We start from the raw sequence: 17,325 nt of genomic DNA on the forward strand, positions 1-17,325 counted from the left end.
ATTCATTGTTATCTAAAATAATAATTGACGTCTGTATGTCACCAATTAAGGTTGTCAAAAGGCTGTCACCCAAGTGATTGGAATATTGAACTTATCTCACCCTCTATTCTCGAAGAATCAGTTTTAATATGAAAAGAAAAAAAAAATTAATATACTCTTGTTACAAATTAAAATTGTCACATTCACACTCAACTCACACTTATTTAATTATGAACCAAATGCGCGTGACAAACTCCATAAGATGGGAGTCACATGAGTTTTGATAGCTAACAAACAGTGACATTCTTATTCTTCTGGTTTATGTTGAAGCCTGTCAGGGCTTTAAAAATGATGATCAATTTTGTTACGAGAATGTAACTCTGTAGCTCATTTGTTAGCTCGTTTAGCTAAGAATGGTAGTAGGAAAACAATTTGGAGGAATGGTTGTCCTCATGAGGCTGTTTCCTTGGTTGACAAGGAGCGCCCCATTGATGTATCTGTGGAGTTGAGTTAATGAACTTTCTTCTCAAAAAAAAAAAAAAAAGTTAGGGCTTCATATATAATATATGAATATTAGTTACATACTTACATCTAATTGTTGTAATACTATTGTTGCTTAGTTGTTCAATTAACTTGTTCATTAAGTTAATTGGGACGAAAGAGAAAAAAAGAAGGGGCCCGCATTTACTAATTAACACAACAAGTCATACGTACTGAGAAAAATAATGATTCATGTCCAATTTTAGGTAATTTTATGTGCAGAAGAGGACCATAAGAAAACTAATTAGGTAGAATTATTAATATTTCCTGTTTTGTTTCTTTTCGTAACATGATATAACAATTGGTATTGTTACTCTAAATGAAAACAGACAAATACAGAGTCTCATTAATAATTTTAGCTAAATAAAAATCATGGTGGGTCATGTCCATAGTTTTTGTTTGTCTGACTCAAAGAGGTTAGAACCTATTAAAACTTAATTAATTAATTGATGTTAACAATCTAATAAGTTTACAATATTTATGCTCCAATTTTATTTTGAAACCGAGAGGGAGATACGAAACCCTTATCATCAGGATGATACACATCATTCTTATCATTCCAATCAATGGCTCGGTATGTGCTCAATTTATTTTAATTGTTTGTGTTACTCTTCCAGGAACATCTTTGATCTGCCACATCAAAGGAGGCGATAAATTTATCATTATATGTCAGTGAGTGAGTTTTGAAATCATTCACAACTACAATTCAATTCATTTTGCAAATTCTATGGAAACCAAGCACGACTATGGAAACAAAGCTATCAACATTTCTGTTCTATAACCCCCTACTTGGCTAGAGCTTCTGCAACCCCATTTGCGTCTCTACAAGTGTGCATGAAATCAACATTAGGAAGGATATCTGTAAGATTAGTAATGGCATTGAATCATATTGCCCTATGCTTTGATACTAACTGTAATAGCTTAATAGCTTGTCCCGCTATACTAGCAATATTTTGTCGATTTTAGGCCGTTCATAACTGCACGACTTTGTCCACTCAGGCGTAATACTAACTCATACTAGTTTGAGCCGAGAAAAAACGATTATTACTAGTTTGAAAGTTTGACCTATTATATTCTGAACTTCACATCTTTCCCTGAGCGATGTGAGATTTTAGAGCATTGTGCCCCTTACCCACTCGGTAACTTGCCCAATACCACCAAATTTGATGCTGCAAAAGTTTGTGACACCGCTCACATAAGACAGTTGATACAGCTACCCCCTAAAGCTTAAAAAAAATACATTAAATACTAAAAAAAGCTTCACGGAGAATTAACTATTCGTGGAGGGTCGCGTTAACAAGTCAAAGATGAATGCTTTTAGTTAGGGACGGAACTTAGAATTACCGGTGCATTCAGTATAGAACTTATCCAAATGAGGATAGAACGATTGAATTCCCTAATTTATAAAACCCTAATTTTCTTCATTACAAAAGAAAATGAACCCAAATCATATAAATTAATTATTTAAAGAATGACTTCCTCACTTTTCTTTCTCCTAGAACATTATCCAATTTTGGCCAAGTGACTAAATGATATATATATATATATATATATATATATATATATATATATATATGAAATACATACAAGAAAGTGAAACCTTTTTGACCTTTCTCTCCATTCATGATTCATGCACCCACCAAAGTTCATTTGACTAAAAAGCGTGTAAATCACGTTTCATTGAGGCGCGTGGTAATCTCACAAGAAGAAACTGGAGCATCCTGCAATTGAAGGGAGACTGAGCGATAGAGAGATATATACAGCATTAAATCTGAGCTAAAATTGAAACTGCAAAAGAGAATAATATCAAACAAAGAAGAAATACTGGGTTTCCATTTTCCTGTAAGAGAAGATCCAGCGACTCTGAGAGACCCGACCCTTCTCTGCTCCATACAATTCCACTTGTGTTATCAATACAAAGCTATTGTCAGTATTACCTCCTCCCACTATTCTCATTCTCATCAGCTCCATTTTTATACAACATATATAGAATATATATCTATCTTATCTGTAATTCTGTACACAGAGAGAGAGACAGATTTGAAGGTGTGAGATTAATGGGGAGAGGAAGAGTGGAGCTGAAGAGGATAGAGAACAAAATTAACAGGCAGGTTACCTTCTCAAAGAGAAGGAATGGATTGCTAAAGAAAGCTTATGAGCTCTCTGTGCTCTGTGATGCTGAGGTTGCCCTTATCATCTTCTCCACCCGCGGCAAGCTCTACGAGTTTGGAAGTGCTGGGTATATATGATTTCTTATGTTGTTAATGTATTTCTGCTTCTAATTCTTGGTGTGGTGCCTTGAAATTTTTTTTTTACTGTTTCATTTGTTTTTTTTTCCTCTCCCACACCCATTTCTGACATCGCTCCCCTTTTCTTCTCCTCTGGTTTTTTTGTTGGTCTCATGATTTTCCTTCATCATTTGATCATCTTCTTTCCAATCACAGATCGACACGTCTCATCCTCTTGTCCCAAACCCTCTTGTTTGTTTCATGGATAAAACGGTGGATTCACAGTTTCATATATAGTATAAAAGCAATCACTGATCAGGAGGTTTTTCTTGGACCGGATCGTATAGGGTTTTCGTTTGCATGCTTAATTTTGATTTTTTCTTCTCTCTCGAAAAAGCTTTCATAATTAGGGTTCTAATTATTCTGAAAAAACTTCTTTGTCTTTATGTATTTAGATCCTTTGATCTTCTGGTTTTTTGGGTGTGCTTTAGCTCTTTCGGTACAATTTAAACCCAAATCAGATCCACACACACCCCCATGTCTGCAAACTTAGTTTTTATTGTCTATAAATTTCGCTTTCTCCCCCCTCAGTTCAGTTAAGAGAAGTCAGTTGAATCAAGGCTTGATCTTTAGGGTTTTTGGATCTATTCTGCGGTCTACCTCTCTCTCTCTAAAAATACTAACATGCACCCCTCTATTTCTCTCTCTCTGAAGCTGGATAATGAGGCATTTCAAGGTCCAGATACTGAAAATCCTCTTCGTGTCTCACTTGCTTAAATCTTGATCTTATGATGTTTTGGTTCATCACTTACTTTACTGTTTATATTATATACATATATGTGTGCATATTTGTATACATTTACTACCTTGCCTTATATGGATGAGCATATTGAAACAAAGTACATGCTAAATGTTTGTGAAAGATTGATGCTTTGTAGAGCCCTGGTTAATTACAAGGAAAAAAGAGAGGGCTTTCTAGCTACTTTTCTTTTCACAGATTAAGCTTAAAATTGCAATTTCTGAGTGTGTGGAGTCTGAAGGTTATAGGTAGTATGAACTTGTGCTACTTCTGAGTCGAACATGAGTTTTCTTATCCCATGAAAAAGCTTTCCCCATACTGTCTGTTCCAAACTGATGGAAGCTACATTAATTCGGTGATTTTGGACTTATTTTTGTCACAACTCATAACTAGTACTCCAGATTTTACTTTTTTCTTGCTTAATTTTTTAGATTATATTGAGCAAGCTCATATATATATATATATATATATATATATATATATATATATATATATATATATATATATAATTTTCACATGCAATTGGTGGATGATTTTATTTGTTTTACTTTTTTAATTAGTCAAATGATGAGTTCTTTTGCTCTCAGTTTCAAATCTACTTTTCACTTGTAAATTGCAATAAGGGTTTTTTGAGCTATCTAGTTCAAATTTATATTTTCTCTTCGGAGAATATAACTCAAAGATTTATAATAAATTAATGTATTTTCAGAAAACAATACATTCCAATATCAAATCTATTTTTTATTTTTATTTTTTTGTAAAGCTATGAGATGGTTTTTTTTCAAATTGTTTAATTAAACTATTTTATTTTTCAAGTTTTGATTCTAATGACACTTTTTGGGACTTCCCCCATAAACTAATATTGAATACTTGTAGGTTTTACATAATGTTGTGAATACATAAGTGCATATAATTCTGGCGAAATATAGATAATTGAAATGATAAAAGAAAACCTTTTTCTTATTTTTTAAAAAAAATTATGGAATTTAAGCTTTTACTCAAGCAAACTAATTAACTTTTGTTGCGTTGGTAATTAGCCAGCTACATTTATGAGTACACACTTGAAGCTGCATAATCAAGGATTAAGTGAATGACTAACGATTTGTTAGGGTCAAAATTAAATATGCATAGTTTCTATTGATTGACCTCTTATACATAACCCCCATTATTAATCCATTTATAGTCAAAACACATGCAATACTACTAATTCTGATTACGCTTTAATTAATTCTCTTGGGATGTTTAGTACTGCCAAAACACTTGAGCGATACCAGCGTAGCTGCTTCACTCCTCAAGATAACACCCTTGAACGTGAGACACAGGTATATACATACATATATATATATATGTGTATATATGCATGACACTTTCAATTTCTGTTGAATGATTATGACCTTTTCAACTAGTACTGAACTACATATTGTCAAGCCACACACAAGACAATTTAGTTTAATTTGGTCTTTAATTGGTTTCCTCTGGATTAATGGAGCAAATTTAATCAGCTAATTAAGGTCATTGATAATCATTATTGGAAGCACATGAAAATTAATGACCTATAAACTTAATAAACCTATTTAAGTATGCATGATCAATTCCCCTGTATCATATAATGCCCTTTTGAATTTATCTTACATGCATGCATATATATATATTCCAATTCATTTTCATTGCATGAATTAGGGTTTGAAATCCATAATAGTCCTGTAATTTGTAGTCCTTTCCTTATAGTAATATATATGATTAGTTTTCTTTAATTGACTGCCAACACAGAGCTGGTACCATGAGGTGAACAAGTTAAAGGCCAAGTATGAGTCTCTTCAACGCACTCAAAGGTTGGTTTAATATTAATTTTTGGGATTCAATATACTTGTTACTTTTTATTAATCTAGTAATTAATCATTGACAAGTTGATTAATTAATTAAAATACTGAAATCATTTTTCTGGGAACTTCAATATATAAGGCATTTGCTTGGAGAAGATCTAGGGCCATTGAGTGTGAAAGAGTTGCAAAATCTTGAGAAACAACTTGAAGCAGCACTTGCACTTGCCAGGCAAAGGAAGGTATATATGCTTCCCTTCTTCTTCTCCTCTACAAAACTTGCGTGATATATATATATATATATATCCAGTTGAATGTGATTTTTTTGGGTGTTTTCTTTCTGATCATATGATGCAAAGTTAATAGGGTGAGAACCGTGCCATGAAATTTTCCTGGTTCAACCTACATATATTAGATAGATATATGTTGGGTGCAAAATGTGCAAGATTTCCATTATATTTGTTTTACTTGTCATATTCTCTTGAAATTCTAAACCCTACCATCATTCATCATCTATAAAAGAATTTAAGCTGTTGTTCTTCGACTGCAGACACAGATTATGATTGAACAAATGGAAGAACTACGCAGAAAGGTAAGTGATATATACACCTACAGAATTCCCAAAGAGTACTACTATTCAATAATATAATAAGTTAATTAGTGCAAAATGCTGACTTTAATTCTGGGTTTTGGATCCTGTGGCAGGAGCGTCAGCTTGGAGAGTTGAACAGACAGCTCAAGCTTAAGGTTTGTGCTTGTTATACTAATTAATACTGCCTTAAAATTAATTAAAAACACCACCTTTGGAGATATATGCCAATATGTGTTGCATGTGTGTACGTATTTTCTTCAGCTTGAGGCAGAAGGACAAAGCCTCAAAACCATTCAAGGGCTATGGAACTCTGGTGCAGCTGGAACCAGCAACTACTCTTTGCATCCCTCTCAATCCAACCCCATGGATTGTGAGGTGGAACCTGTCTTACAAATCGGGTATTAATAATATTCTTACTATACTTCTTTCCTAGCTTGTTGAATTTCATTCTCAAGAGAAACATATTCAAGGTTGTGAATGAATTATATGTGCAGGTACCATCATTATGTTCAAGCTGAAGGGTCGCCTTTTCCGAAGAGCATGGCTGGTGATGGTGGTGGTGAGACCAATTTCATCCCGGGATGGGTGCTTTGATCATCCAATAATATATACTACAAATAAATCAAAAACTCTAGTATATATATTTGATTTCCTAAATGGGTTTTGAACTTGGTTTTGTAATTATAATTGCCCATAACTATCTTTTGTCATAGATACTTCAATTTATGTATGAATTAATGCTCTACATATTACTTTTTTTTTGGGAGGGCTTACTATATATATATATATATATACACTACTTTATATATAGATACTCTGTTACCTTTTCTAATATGCATAGAGAATTTAGGAAGAAACCACTTGGATGGTAATTTAGTGTTGAATCTCTTTGGATCCGAACTATATGTTCCCTAAGAGTAATATCATTGTTATTGCGCATCGAGTTTTTTTTTTCCCCCAACTTTTCATATTTGAGGAGGAAAATTTATATACTCGCGGGTCTAATGACCCGATTTTAGACAAATATTGAATGTTCAAAAGATTTATGAAAGGTATTTCTTAATCTCATGTTGAAGTCTTCAAGACGATAGACAAGTTTAAAACATGTTTAATATGTATGTTTTTTTCTTGTACATATATATTATTCTAATTAAGCTAATGTGGCTATATGGAGACCGTTGGATCAAATTCGATCTTTTAGAATCCGTGATTGGAATCTAACTTTACATCATAATAAAGATTATACCATATGTTGACAAGACCTTGCCACATCGGATTCTATTTGACCGAGGCATGTTGATTCGTCAAGCGGTCCCACCTGACGTGGCAACGCTGGAGATCGCCGGACCTGATTCCTTCAGGCGGCGCAAAAGGAGAAGAGGAACCCAAAGCAGAAGAAACAGCTCTGCCAGAAGAATAAATATCTAAAAATAAAAAAGAAGAGAGGCATAAAACGTCAACTCCGGCATAGTAGGAATCGGAGATACGAGGGTTCAGAATAAATTTGCAGTATTTGGGATAGCAGAAAAAATAGGGAATCAGTTAAAATGGGAATATTATTCATACAAGATAAAAATCGCAGGTTCCTGCTTTGGCACTTCACAGATTGGTCTCATTTTCGTTGATCGAGCGTACGATAGTTTTGCTTCAAAATGTCGAAGTCTTGCTGCTTTCCTGTCAATCTTGAACGTTCCTTCAGGAGTAGCAGTTCCAAGTCGCCCAAGACCCCCAAGACTCCTTCCTCTGGTATTCTTTACTCCGCCTCTAACTTAATTTTAATTGCGTACTTGAGTGGAATGGGTGCATTTTCGGATTTTTTTTTCTTGTTTGGGGTTCCGTTGATTCTTGGTTTTTGGACCGCAATGAGATATTCTTGATGGGAATTCATGGGTTGTGGTTTGCAAGTCTGGAAGACGTTCATCTTCTTGAATAGCATCTGCGACGATCTTGGTGCAAATGAATGCTTTTGAACAATTTTTTAGGTCACCATCTGGGGCCTGGAGTTTGCCTGATCCAAGTATTGTGGATTGGCGATCTTTCTTTTGTTTTTTTTGGGATGCTATTTGCTTCTACTTCATTTCTAACTCTTTTGATTCACTTGATGGTTTCTATTTAATTCTTTGTTTCCCTAGTATATGTATATGTAGACGGTGTAAAACATGTTAGGATTAAAAACATTGCAGGGTTAAAAATTTTCTTAAAATTGTTTTTTTCATAACTTTGGGTTTTTAATCTTTGTTCTCGTGTGCAGTCTATATGTCATAGATTATCTTAATCGCATCTAACAAATATGTGCCCCATCCAAATATGAGGCTTTTGAATTAATTGCATTGGAAGAAGATAGTTTGAATGATTTAAAGTTAAATGCTTTATTATGTCTACTATAATTCTGATTATTGGAGTGTCACTTCATTGTTGCGCTTCACGCTTTAAGCAAAGCAGGGGAATTCTGTGTTAAATGTTGCCTTCGGACCTCACCATAATGGATATTTTTATTTCTAATATAAGTTGTGATCCTTGTTGTTCTGCCTCATCAATGTACCTCAATCCTCAATCCTCAAGCAGTTCAGGCTGAATTTCTTATCACGGTTTTGCCAGTTGACCACTACTATGTTATCTACTGAATGCTTGCAGCATTTACATTATTGATGTCACTGGTAAAGTATTAGCCATCTGGTTATCATCTTAATTCATGCTGGAAATTTATGGGTGTAGATTCATCGAAACGGGAAAAAGGAAGGTCCCAAGAGAAAAGTCCCCTGCTGAGCGAGGAGAAGGGTTCACTGGTTGTCTGTTTCGGGGAGATGTTAATCGATTTTGTGCCGACTACTTCTGGAGTTTCACTTGCTGATGCTGCTGGATTTAAGAAAGCCGCTGGTGGTGCTCCTGCAAATGTTGCTGTTGGGATATCAAGATTAGGAGGCTCGTCAGCTTTTATAGGCAAGGTGAAATGATGCCATCCGAGTCCTTTTATTTATATCGTTATAATTATTGTTATTGATGTTATTTTTTCTTGGTAGCATAAAATTTTTCAAATGACTAGTTTTTTCCTCTCAAAGCAAGATGAAATCCTACTTTTTTTGTCTCGTCCTTTGAGCAAAAAAATGCCAAAAGTAGCTTTTACTTATTTCCTGCCTTTTAGGTTCTCTTGTCTATGAATAAAAGTATTACCTAGAGCTGCATGATGGTTGCTTGTGAGCTTTATGCTCATATTTGCTGACCGATTGATGTAAAATATCTGCGTTTTGGGACGTTACATTGAAACCTCATTTTACACATATCTGAAGTTCGTTACTAAACTTGCACAATATGGTCTGATGCTCTACTTTTTACCTCATCCAGATGATTTTTACTTTTTTCTCCATATATAACCTCAGAGTTGCTCTCCATCTCAGGTTGGTGAAGATGAATTCGGGCGCATGTTAGCTGATATTATGAAGCAAAATAGTGTTGACAATTCTGGCATGCGTTTTGACACACATGCAAGGACTGCATTGGCATTTGTAACTCTGAGAGCTGATGGAGAGCGTGAATTCATGTTTTATCGCAATCCCAGTGCTGATATGCTTCTTCGTGAGTCAGAGCTTGATACCAACTTGCTGAAGAAGGTAAGGGATCCCCTGTCACCTCCCTTATTCTTTCCGTGTATTTCATAAATGAATTCATTGTTGCAATTTATGTCTGAATGCTTGACTCGGTCATTTTCTATTCTAAATCATCCGAGTTTTTTTGGTTGTTGAAAACTTCAGGCAAAATTTATCAGTCATCCTGTGCAATGTGTTCCTTTTAACTCATCGAAAGACGGCAATTACCATTTTAGGAATTGGCGTTTTGGTGTTTATAGTGATTTCTAGAATCCAATATAATATGCTATCTTAATGTCAGCTAACAATTACCTTGGGCAAAATCTATTCTTTTTTGAAGTAGTGCTTAAATACCTTATGCGAGGGTTAGTTTGGACTCTGTTAAGTTACTGATGGTTGCTGATACAACTTTTCGCATTTTTTTTGGCAATTTCTTTTTGATTCCAGGCAAGAGTATTTCACTATGGATCAATTAGTTTGATTGAAGAACCTTGTCGCTCAACTCATCTTGCTGCTATGGAAATTGCTAGGCAATCTGGTTGCATCCTCTCTTATGACCCAAACTTAAGATTGCCTCTGTGGCCTTCAGCTGAGGCTGCTCGTACAGGCATCATGAGCATATGGGACAAAGCTGACTTTATTAAGGTGTACTTTTCAAGCATTGGAGACTTCATTTTGCAGTATTAGCATTAACATTTATGTTCATACAATGGATAGATAAAATACCTACTTAGATTTCGCTTTCAAAAATGGCAGATAAGTGAGGATGAAATTGAATTTTTAACAGAGGGAGATGATCCTTATGATGATAAGGTGGTGCTAGACAAGCTTTTCCACCCCAATCTGAAACTTTTGCTCGTCACTGAAGGGGCAAATGGCTGCAGATACTACACAAAGGTTAGATTTCCATTTTAAGGTTCATGAGAATGTTAGTTTTCACAGTCCAATATTACATAGTATCAAAATAGCTTATAGCATCTGTGTAAACATATGTTGTACTGGTCAAAGCAGATGGTTAATGTTTACTGTCTTTATGATTTTTAGGAAGTTAATTTATTTTTGATTGTTCAGGATTTCAAGGGTAAGGTTGCTGGTGTTAAAGTCGATTGTGTGGATGCAACTGGGGCAGGTGACGCTTTTGTTGCTGGAGTTGTAAACAGTTTGGCTTCAGAACCAGATCTATACAAGGTATAAATCCAATACATCCCAAAATCAGTTTTTCTTATTGAGGACACAACTATGAACTATGTATCGTAAGAAGTTTGTTAATGGTCATTTGACTAAAATTTCTCTGATGTAGGATGAAAAGAAGTTGAGAGAAGTTCTATTGTTTGCAAACGGCTGTGGTGCTATCACAGTGAAAGAGAGAGGAGCCATTCCTGCACTTCCCACCAAAGAAGCTGTCCTCCAACTTCTGGAGAAAGCTGCTGCTTGAGAAGTAAAACATACTCCCATCAACTTTGCCCTCATTTGTTAATTATTTAATGGCATACTATATCCATATTCCAACCTTGCTTTACGTCAGTATAAACTCTCTGTACAAAAGTTTTTGAATTCCACCATTTTGGGATGGGAACACCTAGTTTGAATTCCTGCTACAATTGCAATGAAATGAATGTCTAATAGGCTCAGTGGTCTTACTACTCTGGTGGTATATTTGCTTGCCTGAGTTTGTTTTAAGGTTTCCTTTATTGCTTTTATTTCTTCGGCAGTATACTTGATTATGCACCTTTTGTTTTTGACCTTTCTCAGTGCAAAATTATTCACCAGAGAAATGAGGTCTAACCGAAGATTTATATACCACACTCCTGATCTCTTATTCTAAAAGCCTCCATGGTTCAGAATAAGACAAATCATTTTGCGCCAACAAGTCTTTGTGGAAACATGGAAGAGACATTCCACCATATGAGCATTCTAATGATTCAGTCTGACCCACCCTCTAATAGGGTAACCCTGAAGAATGCATTGACATGACACCACTGAAATTTCATTGACATCTACTAATATATACAATAGATACAACATTTAAGCATAATATTTTGAGTCAACAAACATAATAATACACTCACTGTTTGCTCACTGAATTATTGTTTCTTCAAGTAAATCATAAATAGAGAGTCACTATGTGATGCTGCAACTTAGAAACAGCAGGCACATAAGGAGGCCTAAATGCTACCTCTCAGTTCTGCGGGAGCAACCGCTTTGTTCTCCCTTCTGGAGGTCCAATAAACAATTCAGTCTCAACGTCTGAACTAGGACTACTACTTTCTTTGTAGGCTTCATTTCCCTTCTGCTCGTTCAATCTTTCCCAAGGTTGCAGACCACACTGAAATAAAGTGTGTTGCTTGTTATGGAAAAGCTAGGATTCCAGTCCAAATTCTATGCTTTAAGTGGATAACCTTCATATAAAAATTCAAACAGGAAGAAGAACAAAGATTTACCTTCACACTTAGCCTGGCATTTTCGGCAGCTAAGATTGTCTCCTGGAATTTACACAAAAGGTAGAAAGCACAGTCAGTGTAGGACTCTTTCAAGATTGATACTTGCCTAATAATTTCAGTATAATTTCTTCTTTTTTTATAGGACTAAGACAAGAAAACTATGAGTCATATAAGAGCAACCTTCTCTTCTCTTCTCTTCTCTTACCTTTTCTTTTAGTTTCTCAATCTGTTCTCTGAAAACCTGATTCTGGAGGAGAAACAATTGCTAGAAATGTCAGACAATCCATAACAAGATTTCAAGAAATCTACTGCATACTAGCTAGTTTGTGGTCTACCTTTCTAGCTCTAATGCTGCTTACACTTTTCTCCAGCTGCTGTTCTATCAGTTGTAGCTCCTCGATGCTACATTGCGCCAAGCCTTCACCCAAAAGCTTCCTGAGCCATTTAGAATTCAAGTTTCAGAAAATTGCTTTCAATGGTTTTGTGAGCTAAATAGAGAAAATATATCAAGTTAGTATAAATAAGGTAAAGTAGGCCTTTGACCGTTTCGACATTTCGAGGAGTTCTATTTTCTTCACCATGCATTCCGCTTCCTCCTTCAAAATCTGACATTTGCAGATCAAGCTGTGAGAAGATTATGAAGGAAGTTCCAATTTATCAACTGGAAACCAGGATCTTTTAACAGGCTTGCAAACATATTATAGATTAGAGACAAACACATCTTAAACTCGATTATACATCAAAAAAGCTTCAACTCTACATTTTCTTGATAATAAGCAAGAAATCATAGGCATTGTTCTGAAAAATGTTATCAAGCTATCATGAACATTTGGAGCATTCATATGGGATACCAGTATAAGAGCAGACGTTTAATTTATCTGCGAAAGAAAAAAGGAACGGAAAAGAAAGAGAGAACCTGCACGTTTTGCTCAATTGGCTTGTTTGTTTGTGTATCTTTTATATGCCTTCGATAACGTTCTATGCTTTCCTGCATTCTGAATAAAAGAAACCCAAAAACTATGTAATCAATTCAGTTTTGATGATCAAGTGTCGATGAACCTTTCTATAAATACCATGCAAACAAATGTCATAATCAGCAGGCAGCCAAATATTTAACCAGAGAAGAGAGACAAAAATTAGATATTTCACTTGCTTAAAACTCTCTAATAAATCTTGTTGGAAAATTGTAATGAATTTGCAAATTGTTTCAGATAAACAGTCCATTTTAGGTGGTGTACAGATTAACCAGGCAACTGTTGTGTTATATCCAATACCCACAGACAAAGTACCAAATGGATTGTGACTAAATCAAACATCCAAAAGCTAAACATGCAGAGAATCAAAGCAATAATGTAAAGAGACACGAGATTTACGTGGTTCAACGCAAAACCTACGTCTATGGACAGTAGAGGATGATTGCACAATGTTGGAGAATATAAGCGAAGAAATCCACCAAGCACAAGTAGATCAAGCTCAAAATAACTCTTCCTCACTCTAAATGGGTTCTCTCTTCAAAGGGGAAGTTCTCTCAAGTTGGGTTTGAAACCCTATAATTTTTCTATCTAAACAGGCTGAAACGAAACTGCATAATCCTAAGCCTGTCCGGACGAATGCTCCTTTGACTCCAAATGGACACCATCTGTCCGAACAGCTCCTAGAGCCTATTTGAGAAAGAAAGCTCTCTGACTCTAATTCCAAGGCAGCTGAACAAAGGGTGTCCGGACAGCACCTTGGCCTATCCGGACGAAAACTATTAGAGAGCAGTATCGGTATCAACAAGTGCAGAAACGAGCCAAAATTCCACATCAAACACCAACTTGATCTAGCACCCATTATAATGACATCAAGAGCTTAAAGAGTTTGATAGAAAAAGAATTTAACAAAGTAACGAGGAGTATGATTGAGACACCAAACTCCACAAGACTACACGTTTTCCCATGAGAGGTAATTTTATAGTTATGTTTGGTTAGTTAATTTGTCCTAGGGAATATTAACTAATCCATTGAATCTAAGGTTGTAACACAAGAATTTGAAGAGTCCCAAGTAAGGTTAATTATCTCTCTAGAGAGTTCATTTCGTCCTCTAGATCGCTGCGAAATTACTTAACGTTTCTTAATCAAGTTCACATGATCATATTCTCAATAAATAATATAACTAACTCATCAAATCTCTCATTGTACATTTAATATTAAGTAAGGATTTAGCAATTCTAAGTTTAAAAAACTTATTTCAATATAGACAACTGTTCCAATGTTTATATATGTAAGTTCTATTTTCTATATTCATCAAAAGTAGGTCTACAAGTTTTTGCTACTTCTTAGTTCTTATTACTATTGGTAATATCATCGTCAAATTCATTTACAACTAATGGCTATTCCTATATGACTCTTTAGTATTCCATTACAACCCAGATTGAATGTAGAGTAAGTGAACATCATATGCATAATCCACATAATAAAATAGATGAAAATAAAGCAGGGCCATAATCACAAAAGAAAATTAAGGAACAATGACACACTGATTTTGCATCTTAAATGATGATACAAAGAATTGGTCAACTGTTCAAGCATATCAGTAAGAATGTCCATAAAGAATAGGCCTGGATTCAAAAGATTTGTAAGAAAATTTGAGTACCCAAATGGGTTCAAATCTTGTTCCTCAGGTAGCAATAATATTTCTTTTATCTCATTGCTTGGTTGCTGTTGAGTAGGTATACTCCACTCATAAAGAAAATTACATTGCATTTATTTTCACTTTATTCATGACCATAAAACCCTAAATGGTACTAACCTAAGAGCATCCACAATGGATTAGTAGCAATTTAGCTCTCCAAATACCTTGTATTTTGTGCACACTCCATTATCTCAAGTGTTGTGTTATAATGGTGCACTCTTGATAGTAATATAGTATTATAATAGTCCATTCTCTCTCTTCCCCTCTCCCAGGTGACACAAGTTAATTGGATGAGTGAGTCCCGCAACCTACACTATTCATCAACTAGAGAGTACTCCGTAAATCAAGTGTGGATTAAATTACTACATGTTTTGGAGTGTCAAATATTAACCATTGTGAGCATCTAGCACCCCATTTATAGAGAAAGTATCCTCTCAAGCACTCCAAAACCATCCTACTGTGGATGCTATTAATCTTGTAAAATACAAGGTAGGTAGGTATTCTGGTTTTAAACTGATTTTATTAAGTCAGTTAGTGTAAGTTTGCCTAATACACCAGCAAAAGAAGGTTTATATTAGAATTTAGACCCAATTTGTAATTGTACGGCGTCCATGACTTCTTGGAAAGTGCAATATCTATTGTCCTTAAGCTAAATTAAGTTCATGGTTCAATGAAATTTTTTTCCTTTAGTCTCTTCCACGCACGTATATATATACACACACTACAAGAAACCCAGATGGAGAGAGATCTGTAAAACAATAATCAAAGGGGGATAAAACATGTGTCATTAGTGCAATTCAGGCCTGGAGAGAGAGATGTAGAGAGAGCTATGGAGACAGCTAAAAATCAAGGATGATTTATGCAACCCTAAATTAAGGAGCAGAAACCCATAGTCTTACTATAATCACAAATATATGCATGAAATAAATATGAATTAATAAATGAAGGCAAACACAAATGCAAAGATCCACCCATGTTCCAAGAAGACAGGAATCTAATTAATGCAAAACATGATCCTTAAATAAGGTAAAAGGTATCATGGGAAGTGTGTGAGAAATCCAAAACATACCTAGCACTAGCAAATTCATAAAGCTTCCCTCTAGGAGAGAAGATAATGACAGCAACCTCAGCATCACAAAGAACAGAAAGCTCAAATGCCTTCTTCAAAAGCCCATTTCTTCGCTTAGAGAAGGTGACTTGTCTGCTTGTCGCATTCTCTATGCGCCTCATCTGGGTTTTTCCTCTCACCATCTCTCTTTTCCTACACCTTCACATCAACAACCAAGAACAAAATTTATCAAGAAATCTTCTTTAAAAAAAACCCCCAAAAAGAGAGGAGTGTGTACTATGAACTCAAAAGGGCTAGGGCTAGTAAAAACCTCTTTCATCAGATAGGGTATGGGGAGGAGACTTTTTTCTAAGTATTGCTAGTGGACTCATTAAAGAATGCAAAAATAGAGAACCAGAAATATCCTTTGGATCAAAATTAGCCAATAGGCTCTCTGAGTATTTCTTACCAAATGGGTAAAAACCAGATGAAACGTCAAAAGGACTAGAACAAGAAATACCCAAAAATGGAAAAAACAATTAAGTAAATCTCATCAAATCTGAAGATTTCTGTAAACCCAAAAGAAAATTCCAGTTAGGTATTAAATAAGAGAGATTGACTGATTGATTGATTGAAGCTACTACATCTATAAGATGGTAGAAAACACAAAATCACATTCCAACACAGAGAAACAAGAGCCAAACCGAGATGAGCAAGTCTTACCAAATGAACAACTAAAGTGCTAGAATCCCAGAGGGAGCCTGTGAAGAGGGGAAAATACTTCCAAAAATGGAAGAGAACTAAGAAGATAAACTATGGGTTTTTGTGACCCAACAAGACTCAGTAGAAATGGAAGATTAAAAGCAAGGAGATTTTTTCCTTCCTTCCTTCCCTTTCCTTTTTTTCTTTTTTCTTTTTTCTTTTTTTGGGTTTTTTTTCTGATTTATGGAGTGTGTTTAGGAATTGGTTGATTCTCAATTCCCTCTCTCACTATTCACCAGTAAAGCAAACAAGCACAACCACCTTTCCTTAATCATATATCTTTATTTCTTTAAAAAAAGCATCCACCAAGAACCCACCTTTCTATTTAAAGAAACAAATTGTGTACGGTTTTGCTTTATATATCTCTTTATATAAAAAGGAAAAATGGATGCAACTGCATTCAATCCATTCATGACCTCTTTACATCAAACGACAAGGACCCTCTCTTTGTTTTTCTTGTTTTGGTAAAATCCACAATGAAGACCACACACTACCGAACTGTTAAAATGGAAAGAAAAGGAGAGAACTTGTGGTGGAAAAGTCAGAAACGTAGGAGCTTTAGAAGTTAAAATATAAAAATGGGAAGTAGTACAATGTTGGCAAACAAGTCACATCGTCCGTACAACATCGTACAGAAGCAGACCAATGAGGAGCCGAAAACGCAGCAGTTCACTGACCATCACCATTCATTTCAGATTTAGACACTGTGTCCCCCCTCTCACTGCCTCACTGCAACATCATCATGGTTCTCTCTCTCTCTCTCTCTCTCTCTCTATGTGACAAATGACGATAAACGCAGTGATAAAATGAAAAAGTAACCAATAATGTGTTGAATTGTTCACTTAATAAAATTTGATTA

General features: G+C 35.2%; 3 protein-coding genes across 3 annotated transcripts; 2 read left to right on the forward strand and 1 right to left on the reverse strand.

Moving 5' to 3' along the window:
• Window positions 1–2,251: 2,251 nt before the first annotated feature.
• LOC119982165 (agamous-like MADS-box protein MADS3) lies at window positions 2,252–6,719 on the forward strand. Its single transcript, XM_038825396.1, has 9 exons — window positions 2,252–2,445; window positions 2,546–2,758; window positions 4,793–4,868; window positions 5,317–5,378; window positions 5,509–5,608; window positions 5,917–5,958; window positions 6,072–6,113; window positions 6,220–6,356; window positions 6,453–6,719. The coding sequence occupies exons 2-9, from the start codon at window positions 2,577–2,579 to the stop codon at window positions 6,550–6,552; spliced, it is 741 nt and encodes a 246-aa protein (XP_038681324.1). The 5' UTR covers window positions 2,252–2,445; window positions 2,546–2,576; the 3' UTR covers window positions 6,553–6,719.
• A 629-nt stretch (window positions 6,720–7,348) lies between these two features.
• Window positions 7,349–11,211, forward strand: LOC119982164 (probable fructokinase-7). Its single transcript, XM_038825395.1, has 7 exons — window positions 7,349–7,704; window positions 8,674–8,903; window positions 9,354–9,566; window positions 9,990–10,187; window positions 10,299–10,439; window positions 10,614–10,730; window positions 10,843–11,211. The coding sequence occupies exons 1-7, from the start codon at window positions 7,611–7,613 to the stop codon at window positions 10,975–10,977; spliced, it is 1,128 nt and encodes a 375-aa protein (XP_038681323.1). The 5' UTR covers window positions 7,349–7,610; the 3' UTR covers window positions 10,978–11,211.
• Window positions 11,212–11,527: 316 nt separating this feature from the next.
• On the reverse strand, window positions 11,528–16,705 carry LOC119982918 (MADS-box protein SOC1-like). The gene is made up of 8 exons (XM_038826519.1): window positions 16,428–16,705; window positions 15,726–15,923; window positions 12,900–12,978; window positions 12,527–12,588; window positions 12,319–12,418; window positions 12,189–12,230; window positions 11,984–12,025; window positions 11,528–11,868 (listed from the first exon to the last, which is right to left on the reverse strand). Exons 2-8 carry the CDS (start codon window positions 15,905–15,907, stop codon window positions 11,722–11,724), a joined length of 654 nt encoding a protein of 217 aa, XP_038682447.1. The 5' UTR covers window positions 15,908–15,923; window positions 16,428–16,705; the 3' UTR covers window positions 11,528–11,721.
• Window positions 16,706–17,325: the final 620 nt, after the last annotated feature.

The sequence above is a fragment of the Tripterygium wilfordii genome, chromosome 17 (assembly GCF_013401445.1).
Source record: "Tripterygium wilfordii isolate XIE 37 chromosome 17, ASM1340144v1, whole genome shotgun sequence".
NCBI lineage: Eukaryota > Viridiplantae > Streptophyta > Magnoliopsida > Celastrales > Celastraceae > Tripterygium > Tripterygium wilfordii.

What these genes read in the sequence shown, in the direction of transcription:
- LOC119982165 (XM_038825396.1), top strand. Translation starts at nt 2,577, where the DNA reads ATGGGGAGAGGAAGAGTGGAGCTGAAGAGGATAGAGAACAAAATTAAC. An exon ending in TCTCTTCAACGCACTCAAAG is followed by an intron (nt 5,379 to 5,508) that starts GTTGGTTTAATA and finishes TCAATATATAAG; the next exon opens with GCATTTGCTTGGAGAAGATC. An exon ending in CACTTGCCAGGCAAAGGAAG is followed by an intron (nt 5,609 to 5,916) that starts GTATATATGCTT and finishes CTTCGACTGCAG; the next exon opens with ACACAGATTATGATTGAACA.
- LOC119982164 (XM_038825395.1), top strand. Translation starts at nt 7,611, where the DNA reads ATGTCGAAGTCTTGCTGCTTTCCTGTCAATCTTGAACGTTCCTTCAGG. An exon ending in CCCCAAGACTCCTTCCTCTG is followed by an intron (nt 7,705 to 8,673) that starts GTATTCTTTACT and finishes TTATGGGTGTAG; the next exon opens with ATTCATCGAAACGGGAAAAA. An exon ending in CAGAACCAGATCTATACAAG is followed by an intron (nt 10,731 to 10,842) that starts GTATAAATCCAA and finishes TCTCTGATGTAG; the next exon opens with GATGAAAAGAAGTTGAGAGA.
- LOC119982918 (XM_038826519.1), bottom strand. Translation starts at nt 15,907, where the DNA reads ATGGTGAGAGGAAAAACCCAGATGAGGCGCATAGAGAATGCGACAAGC. An exon ending in TATGAATTTGCTAGTGCTAG is followed by an intron (nt 12,979 to 15,725) that starts GTATGTTTTGGA and finishes TCTTTTATTCAG; the next exon opens with AATGCAGGAAAGCATAGAAC. An exon ending in ATGCCAGGCTAAGTGTGAAG is followed by an intron (nt 11,869 to 11,983) that starts GTAAATCTTTGT and finishes ACTTTATTTCAG; the next exon opens with TGTGGTCTGCAACCTTGGGA.